The sequence below is a fragment of the Ranitomeya imitator genome, chromosome 2 (assembly GCF_032444005.1).
Source record: "Ranitomeya imitator isolate aRanImi1 chromosome 2, aRanImi1.pri, whole genome shotgun sequence".
Taxonomy (NCBI): Eukaryota; Metazoa; Chordata; class Amphibia; order Anura; family Dendrobatidae; genus Ranitomeya; species Ranitomeya imitator.
The window spans coordinates 795,960,691-795,973,066 of NC_091283.1; the positions used below are offsets into that span (position 1 = coordinate 795,960,691).

At 45.4% G+C, this 12,376-nt stretch overlaps 2 protein-coding genes across 2 annotated transcripts in view; one reads left to right on the top strand and one right to left on the bottom strand.

The window, feature by feature from the left end:
* The window catches only part of ARL3 (ARF like GTPase 3), a 68,913-nt gene extending 67,389 nt beyond the window's left edge, over nt 1–1,524 (bottom strand). Inside the window, exon 1 of the mRNA XM_069753715.1 lies at nt 1,426–1,524. Within this exon, the coding sequence (XP_069609816.1) occupies nt 1,426–1,428 (3 nt within the window). The 5' untranslated portion in view covers nt 1,429–1,524. The remainder of the gene's footprint in view (nt 1–1,425) is intronic.
* A 193-nt stretch (nt 1,525–1,717) lies between these two features.
* Nucleotides 1,718–12,376, top strand: part of SFXN2 (sideroflexin 2) — an 89,607-nt gene continuing 78,948 nt past the window's right edge. Inside the window, exons 1-2 of the mRNA XM_069753716.1 lie at nt 1,718–1,809; nt 4,664–4,844. Of these exons, the coding sequence (XP_069609817.1) occupies nt 4,684–4,844 (161 nt within the window). The 5' untranslated portion in view covers nt 1,718–1,809; nt 4,664–4,683. The remainder of the gene's footprint in view (nt 1,810–4,663; nt 4,845–12,376) is intronic.

The window sequence follows — 12,376 nt, forward strand, 5'->3', positions numbered from 1 at the left end:
TTCAGTAACAGGATGGCGGTCATACTGTATGGTCACTGTGTGGCGTTATTATCCCCTTTTTGTGGATTATTATTGGTCTATTAGTTTCGGGATGGCGGACTTCTTCAGCAACAGTATGGTGACATTACAGATCGGTCAGTGCACATCTCAAGCATAGCTGGACCATGTAAACAGGCTACTGAAAGACCCCCGACCGGCAACTATGCGGCCTGACACATCGCGCAGTGTAGACTCCTTTACTAGAGGAATTACAATTTGCTCTACGTGAATTTCATCACCGAGCCCACCGTATTGGTCCGACTGCAGACGATCCATGGTACGGACGATCTGCCCATAAACAAACCAGACGATTAGTTCCAAGTGATCCCCCACATGCCAAACTTTGGTAACTTCACCTATCAAAGGGAAATAGAAAGAAAACAACAACAAACAACCTGACATCACATTTTTGGCAGTTTGCCGTCACCCAAAATTTGTAGATGACGGATGAATAATAAGGTCAAAATCTCAGCCGGTATTAATCTTATTCAAATGGGAAAGTTCCATACACACTTGATTAAAGTGGGCAGAAGCCACCAATGTTAGCAAGACTGATGTATATGGGGGTCTCCCATCACTCCCCCTCCAGCAGATGTTGGGGGAACCTAAGGACCAGGCCAATGGAATAAACACCTGCAGGTGTGAAGATGTCTGAATGGTCAGCAGAGCCGATCGCTGGCAGCAGAGAGATCCGTGATGGCTGCCGGGTGATGGCTGCCAGGTGATGGCTGCCGGGTGATGGCCGCCGGGTGATGGCTGCCGGGTGATGGCCGCCGGGTGATGGCCGCGGGGCTTGTCCTGGGGGGTCATCAGACTCAGGACTATCCCAACAGATGTTACACTGAAGACCCCCAGTCACTAATTACAGTAACTCACGTTATAATTACATCATAAAACTTGGGCTGCGAACAGAAATCTGAGAAAAGCCAGAACTGTAGCTAAACTCCGCAGCGGATTATAGCACCAGGACCGCGGACGAGATTTTACAGAACTCGCCCGGATTTTTTTTTATCACAACTGGATCGATTGATTGAGGAGTTTCGTCTGCGAGTAGATCCTGTACTGATCATTGAGGAACATCCACCATTAATGTGGGGTCACCAGGGTCAGGAGCCGGTAACCCTGACTGTGATCACGGTGACTGCAGATCCAGTGATGAGGGGGATCCGGCACAGCTCTGGATCATCTAATCCCTGCAGATCCTCTTATGTGAGTCACCAGGATCCATCCTCCTCAGCATCATGGCGTCCCAGCAACGGGAAAGCCCTGTCCTCCACCCCACACTGCTCCCCCAGCCTCCTACCTCTCCATCCCCACTATCTCCTCCCCTCCCCCCATCCCGATCTACCGACACCGATCACCGACGGCCCGCTCCGCATCACTCACCATCCTCTCCACGACTCTCCAGGTTACCAGGGGCAACTACGTCACCCAAGCTGCTGGTAACGCGTAACGACGCTGGGCGTGTCACGTTGCGTAAACTGGTTGCCTAAACACACGTTCTAACCACGCCCTCCGCCCCGCCCATAAAACCTGGCCGGAGCTGACTGTGGATCTGTATCGCGCATGCGCGAACAATCTAACTCGCCGATCAGAAATGAGTACAGTGTAAGTAGGCGGTGCCCGAGAGCTGTCATTCTATTGGTCGGCGGTGTAAATCCTGCCTGCTGATTGGATATGACGCGTCAAGTAGCTAGCGTGGACGGAAGGAGTTGAGTGTGAATGGCTAGTGGTGCATGCTTGTATAGCGAGGAGCTGACAGTGGTGCAGGTACGGTACAGTGGGCAGCTCGGTGCACGTGTCACTGATGGGCAGCGGATGTTCTGTGTCTCCTTGGCTGTATGTCTGTGAATGCTTATAGCACGTGGAAACATTTAGGAGGGAGTCCAGATGTTGTGCAGCATTATCACTAGTATATGGGCAGGGGATCCCACTACTCTCCATATAATGTATCATCAGTGGATGAGCACAGAGCTGACACTCCAAGAGTAACATAAGGTAACATAGTAACATAGTAACATAGTTAGTAAGGCCGAAAAAAGACATTTGTCCATCCAGTTCAGCCTATATTCCATCATAATAAATCCCCAGATCTACGTCCTTCTACAGAACCTAATAATTGTATGATACAATATTGTTCTGCTCCAGGAAGACATCCAGGCCTCTCTTGAACCCCTCGACTGAGTTCATAGTAACATAGTTAAGGTGACAGTGATCTGCTGCACTCTCATCCAGGGCTCAGTAATCCCCTACAGATCCCCAATGTCCATAGAAACATTCCACTTTTGTACCTTATTGAGGATTTGGGGTTTTGGTACAGGAGGTTTCTGGTGTTTCTTTGAAGTTGTAGCATAAACATTAAGGTGGATCTGTGAATCCTACAGCTGGAGTGCGGGGGATTTCAGGCCATGGCTCCCATAAGCCGTCAGCTAACAGTCTTTTATCTGGGGAATGATTCACCAAACGTCGCTGGCACAGGATCTCCAGTATCTGCTTGTGCTTTCTGAATTATTTTGTAAAGTTAGAGATGGTGCAGCTTCGACCACGTCATCTACAAAAGAAAACTCATGTTGAGGACTTATCTGGCCCCAAAGGAGAGAACTCGCTGTGTGTGTACAGTAGATAAGGCCATCGCTTCAAGAGCACACGTGTATGTGTGAATATATATACATGCTTCTCATCCCCCTTGTTTTTGTCTCTCTCAAGTCCTCTACTATATATATATAAACTTTATTTTTCTATAGCGCTAACATATTCCGCAGCGCTTTACAGGTTGCACACATTATCATCACTGTCCCCATTGGGGCTCACAATCTAAATTCCCTATCAGTATGTCTTTGTAGTGTGGGAGGAAACCGGAGAACCCGGAGAGAACATACAAACTCTTTGCAGATGTTGTCCTTAGTGGGGCTTGAACCCAGGACTTCAGCGCTGCAAGGCTGCTGTGCTATCCACTGCGACACACACACACACTCTCTCCATTTGTAAGCCAAAACCTGCCCTACCCTCTCCTAGTGTTTCATCACCCATCCCCTGCAGACTGTGAGCCCTCGCGGGCAGGGTCCTCCCTCCTTATGTACTCGTGTGCCTGTTATCTGCTCATGTTTAATGTATTTGTCTATATTTGCCTCGTATTCACATGTAAAGCGCCATGGAATAAATGGCGCTATAAAAATGTATAATAATAATAAAATAATAATAAAAAAAAAACAGGAGTGGGTAAAAACTATAGAAGGCGAATACATGGAGGCCTCCGCCCTTGCTTTATCTCCTAAGTTGGCCCTTCGTCTGTCCCTTTCCCCCACTCAGGAATACGGGGGCTACTGTGCACTGCAGTACACCAACCTGACAAACGGTAACAAAGACAAGGGGTAAACTGAAAACTCCACACACACAAAATATACACTCACATATAACAGAGGAATCCTCCGGGGTGTGCAGGAAGGGGAAGAAACCAGAATAGGGAAGGATAAGGAATTGCCCAACTTCCAAACCAAACAACAGTCACTAATATCTCCTCCAGCACTCCTTCTCATACCAACTTCTCTCCCTCCTATTGTCATGCAGCATAAAGCTAACTCTGACAAGGACTAGTAATAGAGCCCTGATTATATAGGGAAAAGTAGTGGCTAACCGAGCACAGCTGAACACAAGAATTTCCAACAGGGCCAATTAACCCCTGTTCTGCTGGAAGAAATAAACATGTTTAATAAGCCAGAGAAGTGCTGCTTCGTAGCAGCAAAGTAGGAGCAATTAGATGCTGCTGTCCTCTGGCTCCGCTCCGTTGCAGTAACCCCGTGACAACAGTTCACATTACTCATCATTAACACTTATTACATTTTACATGACATCTCACATTATACTCATTTCAACTACAACAAACTTGTTTCTTCAAGGGGGAATCGTAGGCAGCATGTCCATAGCCTTACATGAACACCCCCTCGTGTATGATCACTGTGAGTTTCTTATGACATACTTTAAGGTTAAGTTCCCCCAATGAGTTTTTTACATCTTAAAGATAATTAGTCAGCAGGGTTTTGTAATGTAATGTGATAGCAGCATGATGTAGGGGCAGAAACCTTGATTCTAGTGAAGTGTCACTTACTAGGTTGTGTTTTGATGTTTCAATAGAATCAGTGTTTTATCAACCGGAGATTATCGCTAGACGACTAGGTGTTTTGAGCCTCCAACCACGCCTCCAGATGTGATTAGCTGCTTTCTGCCAATATACAATGTACAGAGACAGCTGCTAATCAGAGGTGTGGACGGGGTTATACAGGGCTCAGCATTCTGAGCTCTGCTTGATTTGCACAGGGAAAACTGTGATTGTATCACAATTGCTGGACCCAGTAAACTAAGTGAATCATCGCTGAAATCAGCCTTTCTACCCCTTCCTCTTGCTGATGTTAGATTATATAACAATAACCTGTTGACAGATTCCCTTTAAAATCTTGTAAAAAAAAAAATAACAAAACTGCTTTTTGACCATGTAGCACACCAGTCCACTGTGTTTGTGACCCTGAATGGACATGACAAGCCTGTGGACCTAGTTAGCAGAGGGCGAGGAATGAATGACTGAACCTTCTTGCAGATGAGGCCATAGTAATATTTTGTTCATTTACAGTTAAACCAGGTTGACAAAATATGGAAGTCGACGTTTCCAAATATAACATTGATGCCCCAAGATGGGACCAGAGCACTTTCATGGGGAGGTTGAAGCACTTCTTCAATATTACGGACCCCAGGACGGTGGTTGTATCAGAGCAAGAGCTGGACAGAGCAAAAATTCTTGTGGAAGCGTGCAGGTAAGTGCGCAGACTACTGTATACTCGGCATTGAATCATTTCAAATCAATTGGTCGCGACGTCACACGAGTATTTTGTATTTTTGAGGTTTCAGCTTAAACTGTAACTGCACAAAAGTCTTGACATGTAAGAAGTTTTGATTAATGGTGGTCCAGAAGGAAAGACCCATAACGATTGCAAAAAAAAAAAGAAGGGCCAGCACTGCTCTCCACCGAAACTGGAACCCGGCTGATAGATTTTCCTTTGAGCCAGCTTTCAGTCTCGGAGGTTTTGCGAGCGTGCAGCAATATGCAACGTTGGATTCGGGGGGGGAAGGGGTATGGAGATCACTTATGTGGCCTGTCTTCACTTTATCCCCAAGTAAAAAATGTGGCTGTAACTTTGAGACGACGTCTCTTCTTTCTATCCTCTACACTAGGGGTCTCAAACTCAGCCGGGTAAATGGGCCACACATGGAAAAACTTGAATATGAAGGGAAGTGGATTTTTTTTGCAGGAGAAGATGGCGTTTTCAGTGATACCATTATGGTCCCATCTTGTAGTAATGCCCCCATCCTGGTCCCATCTTGTAGTAAGTCCCCAACCTAATCTGTTCCTATAATAATGCCCCCATCCTGCTCCTATCTTATAGTAATGCTCCCATCCTGGTCCCATCTTGTAGTAACGCCCTATACTGGTCCTATCGTATAGTAAGGTCCCCATCCTGGTTCCATCTTATAGTAAGGTCCCCATCCTGGTACCATCTTATAGTAAGGTCCCCATCCTGGTTCCATCTTATAGTAAGGTCCCCATCCTGGTACCATCTTATAGTAAGGTCCCCATCCTGGTTCCATCTTATAGTAAGGTCCCTAACCTAGTCCATTCTTATAGTAATATCCCTGCCCTGGTCCCATCTTGTAGTAATGCCTCCAACCTGCTCCCATCTTATAGTAAGGTCCTTATCCTTTTCCCATCTTATAGTAAGGTCCCCATCCTTTTCCCATCTTATAGTAAGGTCCCCATCCTTTTCCCATCTTATAGTAAGGTCCCCATCCTGGTTCCATCTTATAGTAAGGTCCCCATCCTGGTTCCATTTTATAGTAAGGTCCCTAACCTAGTCCGTTCTTATAGTAATATCCCCACCCTGGTCCCATCTTGTAGTAATGCCTCCAACCTGCTCCCATCTTATAGTAATGCCCCCATCCTGCTCCCATCTTATAGTAATGCCCCCATCCTGGTCCCATCTTATAGTAAGGTCCCTAACCTAGTCCGTTCTTATAGTAATGTCCCCATCCTGGTCCCATCTTATAGTAATGCCCCATCCTGGTACCATCTTGTAATTATGTCCCCCATTCTGCGCTTTTAACATACATATAAAAAAAAAAAATTCTTCTCACCAGACCTCACTCCCTCAGCAAACAGTGTCCTCTTCCTCCTCTACAGCCAAGGCACTTAGCAATTACGTAATTTGCGACCGTGCCGGAACGCCGGAGTCAGATGCTGGACTCTGATTGGCCAGCAAATGGTATTGCAAAGATCTGGTCTCTGTGCGGCAATACGTTTCATTTGAATGTGCGTCCGTGGACACACATTCAGTGGAAAGCAAGCACTGACATCAACGGTCCCCTGACTCCCTGGATGCGATTGTCTCAGGGGCCCTGGGTCCACACAATGGAGCTCAGAGACCGCATGCAGGCCGCGTGTGTGAGACCCCAGCTCTACACAAAATTTGTAGATACAATAATTCATTCATAGAAAAGACATACAATTATTATTATTCATTTTTATAGCGCCATTTATTCCATGGCGCTTTACATGTGAATGGGGCAAATATAGACAAGTACAATAAACATGAGTAAAACAAGGCACACACAAGTACAGGAGGAGAGAGGACCCTGCCCGCGAGGGCTCACAGTCTACAGACACTGCAGCATTCTTATGCAACCATAATGATTGTGAAATATTGTAATATGTGTTTTTGTATACAACACAGTAAGAGCTCATTCACACGACCGATTTTCAGAAAAATAGATTATTTTGATCAGACTCTGGTCAAAGTTTGATCAGCATGTAGTACAAGTGCCATCAGTTTTTCTCATACGTGGAGGAAAAAAGAGGTTTTTCTACCTTCTTCATTCTGGCAGTGTTAAAAAATTTTCATCCAAGTGCTTTCCTATTTATTTATTTTTTTCTGTGCTCTGATCAAAATCGATCATGTCTCCGATTTTTTCCTAAAAAAAAATCAGCCTGTGCACTGTCCCATACAATCTAAAAAATTTGACTTGTGAATGAGCCCTAATAGTGATCTATTACTTTTTATTTTTTTCTTAATAATTTTACATGTTTTAATTCCCCTTGAATATCATTGACATATACAGTCATGGCTGAAAGTGTTGGCACCCTTTAAAATGTTCCAGAAAATCAAGTATTTTTTCCAGAAATTCATTGCAATTACATACATTTTCTTATATACAGTACAGACCAAAAGTTTGGACACACCTTCTCATTTAAAGATTTTTCTGTATTTTCATGACTATGAAAAATGTACATTCACACTGAAAGCATCAAAACTATGAATTAACACATGTGGAATTATATACTTAACAAAAAAGTGTGAAACAACTGAAATTATGTCTTATATTCTAGGCTCTTCAAAGTAGCCACCTTTTGCTTTGATGACTGTTTTGCACACTCTTGGCATTCTCTTGATGAGCTTCAAGAGGTAGTCACTGGGAATGGTTTTCACTTCACAGGTGTGTCCTGTCAGGTTTAATAAGTGGGATTTCCTGCCTTATAAATGGGGTTGGGACCATCAGTTGTGTTTTGCAGAAGTCTGGTGGATACACAGCTGATAGTCCTACTGAATAGACTGTTAGAATTTGTATTATGGCAAGAAAAAAGCAGCTAAGTAAAGAAAAACAAGTGGCCATCATTACTTTAAGAAACAAAAGTCACCTCTGCTTCTGAGGATAAGTTTATCCGAGTCACCAGCCTCAGAAATCGCAGGTTAACAGCAGTTCAGATTAGAGACCAGGTCAATGCCACACAGAGTTCTAGCAGCAGACACATCTCTACTACAACTGTTAAGAGGAGACTTTGTGCAGCAGGCCTTCATGGTAAAATAGCTGCTAAGGAAACCACTGCTAAGGACAGGCAACAAGCAGAAGAGACTTGTTTGGGCTAAAGAACACAAGGAATGGACATTAGACTAGTGGAAATCTGTGCTTTGGTCTGATGAGTCTAAATTTGAGATCTTTGGTTCCAACCACCGTGCCTTTGTGCGACGCAGAAAAGGTGAACGGATGGACTCTACATGCCTGGTTCCCACCGTGAAGCATGGAGGAGGAGGTGTGATGGTGTGGGGGTGCTTTGCTGGTGACACTGTTGGGGATTTATTCAAAATTGAAGGCATACTGAACCAGTATGGCTACCACCAGCATCTTGCAGCGGCATGCTATTCCATCCGGTTTGCGTTTAGGTGGACCATCATTTATTTTTCAACAGGACAATGACCCCAAACACATCTCCAGGCTGTGTAAGGGCTATTTGACCAAGAAGGAGAGCGATGGGGTGCTACGCCAGATGACCTGACCTCCACAGTCACCAGACTTGAACCCAATCGAGATGGTTTGGGGTGAGCTGGACCGCAGAGTGAAGGCAAAAGGATCAACAAGTGCTATGCATCTCTGGGAACTCCTTCAAGATTGTTGGAAGACCATTCCTGGTGACTACCTCTTCAAGCTCATCAAGGGAATGCCAAGAGTGTGCAAAACAGTCATCAAAGCAAAAGGTGGCTACTTTGAAGAACCTAGAATATAAGACATTATTTCAGTTGTTTCACACTTTTTTTGTTGATATAATTCCACATGTGTTAATTCATAGTTTTGATGCCTTCAGTGTGAATGTACAATTATCATAGTCATGAAAATACAGAAAAATCTTTTTTTTTTTTTATTCAAATAAATTTTTATTAAGAATAACAAGGCAATTAACATGTTACATTTACATTTTCAATATAGAGTATTTCCCCCCCCATCCCCCTTCAAACAGCCCCCTTCGATCCCAAAGCCCCCCACCCCCACCCCACAAAGCAGCTCATCTTGTTAATTACTACCATCATTAAAACAATAGAGTATCTAATCCCTCAACCATTCGTATAAGCCACACTTCACATTACTATCCCATAGCAATCCATGGAGACCACATTTTATTGAACGTTTCAGTTTTCCCTTTCTTCTTATAAATCCCTTTTTCTAGTGTCAGGCCCTGTTTCACATACTGGAGGAACTCTCCTCTTGACGGCGGCTCTTCCCTAATCCAGTTTCTAGCTATCACCTTCCTAGCCATATACAACAATCTGGCTATAGCTATCTTTAGGTGTTTATCCACTCTAATCTCATCCACGCATCCCAACAAACAGACAACTGGATCCCTTGGCACCGTGCATCCATACGCACCTTCCATACGACTCAAAACTACCACCCAGAAGGCAGCCAACCTCGGACATGTCCACATCATATGGAAAATGTCTGCATCCGTAGACTTACACCTCGGACATTCAGAGTCATTACGCAATCCTGCCTTATATAGCACCATCGGAGACCTATAAACTCTGTGTATCAAATAGAGCTGTGACAGTCTATACAGTTCACTCAGCGACAGTCTTGGGATCCATTCCAACACCGACTCCCAAGTCTCGTTATCTATTGGGCCCAAATCCCTTTCCCATTTAGCTCTTGCCATTATTGGAAACCCCAATAGAAAAGTGTGCAACAGATCCCTGTACAGAGTGGATATGACTCCTCCAGTCGTCCCATCATTACACACATACTCCAGTACTATATCCCTTTGAATCCTAATACCTCCGTTCCTACTCTGAGCTCCAAAGGCATGCCTCATCCGCAAATATTGATACTCCCCTGCAGTCCCGATACCAAATTCCGCCTGCAATTGGGAAAATGATTTCAGTTCACCTTGTTCAATTATTTGATACACATACTGAATCCCTTTGCCCAACCACTCTATCAGTACCCCCAATGCCTCAAATTCTTTCAGATTGTTATTATGCCATAGCGGCGAGTATCTAGTCAAGTCCGTGATCCCACGTATGTGCCTCAATCTACTCCACAGCTTGCGTATCAACAGCAAAGTCGGATATAGCTTCCCCAAACTCTCCAAGGATCCATCCTCCAAACATTGCACCACTGGCCTTCTTTTTGTCACCACCTCCATCAACCGCTGTACTGCCCCAGATGACCCCCCATGCGCCCAGCCCCTTAAATGCTGACTCTGGGCTGCAAGAAAGTACAACTCAGGGTTAGGCAATGCCAGACCCCCATCATCCTTGGGTCGCTGAAGTGTCTCCAGTTTGATACGCGGATGCTGCCTCCCCCAAATCAGATTCCTAAACAGAGAGTTGATCTGTCTAAATTTCCCACGTGGTATCCAAACCGGCGCATTGTGAAGAATATACAATATTTTCGGCATCAGAATCATTTTGATAAGATTCACCCTGCCTACCACAGACAAATGTAGCTTAAGCCATGCATCCGCTTTTGCCTTGAGGGCACCCAAGATTGGAGTCAGATTCTTATGTATATAGTCAGTGACCGGCATAGATACCCATATTCCCAGGTACTTAAATTTACTCGTCACCTCCAGTCGCCCGTCCTCCAATGGCTCCCCATCCACATCGTCCACCTTAAACAAGATAGACTTACTCCAGTTTATCCTAAGCCCCGACACTGATCCAAATCGTTCAATAATCCCAATGGCTCCCTCCAAGGATGCAACCGGGTCAGCCAGAAACAACAAAATATCATCCGCATACAACGCCACCCTTTCTTCAATCACCCCATATTTAAACCCCGTCATCTCATCAGACTGTCGAAGCGTAGCAGCCAGTGGTTCCACCGCCAGAGCAAACAAAAGGGGGGAAAGCGGACACCCCTGTCTCGTCCCTCTAGCCAATTGTATGGTCCGTGACAACTCCCCGTTTACCCTAACCCTGGCCATCGGCATCGAGTACATTAATTGAATCCATGATATGAACTGCGGTCCAAACCCCATTCTTCGCAACACCTGCCAAAGATACCCCCACTCCACACTATCGAACGCCTTGTGAGCGTCTAAAGATGCAATAACTCTCTGGCCACAGTTATCGGCTTTGAGTTGCAAGTTCATATACAGCCTTCGTAGATTAATCGCAGTTGACCTATCAGGCATAAAGCCAGACTGGTCTGAGTGTATCATGCCAGAAATAACACTTGTCAACCTCATCGCCAACACCTTAGCCAGGAGTTTAACGTCGATAGTAAGCAAAGAAATTGGCCGATATGAATCCGGCTGTGTCGGGTCTTTCCCCTCCTTTGGAATCACCACTATTGTGGCCTCCCGCATAGATGCCGGTAGCCTTCCACCATTCATAGCCTCTTCCAAGACCGCCTTCAATTTAGGGATCAACACTTCCCCCAAGCTTTTATAAATTTCGGCAGGAAATCCGTCTACGCCAGGCGCCTTCCCATTAGCCATCGACTGCAATGCCCGTCCCAGTTCCTCCTCCGTAATGGGAGCCTCCAAATCCTCCCTAGCTGTGTCACTCAGCCTCGGGAGCTCCAACTCCTCAAGGAACGCCACCGTGTCCTCCATTGACCCATCTACCCGAGAGGAGTATAAGTCTGCGTAAAAATCTGCAAAAGTCTCCAAAATCTCTGAAGTCTCAGTAACAGCAACACCACTCCCAGTCACCAAAGAGTGAACAAAGGAAGTATTTCTCTGGGCAGATGCCACCAGCGACAGCAAATGACCCACTGATTCACCCTCCTGGTAATAGGCCAAATTCATGAATTCCCTCTTCCTTTCAGCCTTACTCAGCAAGACCGCCTCTAGCTGGCTTTGAGCTGCCTTTAACCTCCTCCCAGCCTCCAAAGTACCCATTATTACCATCTCATCTTCAGCCACCCTCAGCCCATCTATCGCCAGCCTCTCTGCCTCTCTCGATTTCCGCTTACACCTGCTAATATCCCTAAACAACAGCCCTCTCAAGTACGCTTTCATGGTTTCCCACACAGTAAGCACATCTACGCTACCCTCATTTATCTCAAAAAATTCCACCAATTCCTTCTTAATCTTCTCCAAGTCTATACTGTGTAGCCAATTAGGGTGAATTTTCCACTCCCTTCTGCTCCCGTTCCGTGTCCCCACTGATCGAAATTCCACTTCAACTGGACTATGGTCTGAGAGAGCCCTAGGTAAATATCTCACGTCCCTTACCATCGTATCTAGTAATCGGTTACCCAGTGCCAGATCAATCCTAGACAGCGTACCATGAGCTGGTGAGTAGCATGAATACGCCCTTTCCCCGATATGCCTAACTCTCCATAAATCAACCATGCTCACTTCCCCGACATAAGTCCCAAACGTAGTGGTATGTCCCGCCGTCCTATTCTGGGGGTTTTTGTTCTTATCCCAAAAGTCATCACATATATTATTAAGGTCGCCGATAATTAGTAATGGTAACGGTCCCCAGCGCTCTACCCTCTCCAGCACCTCTCT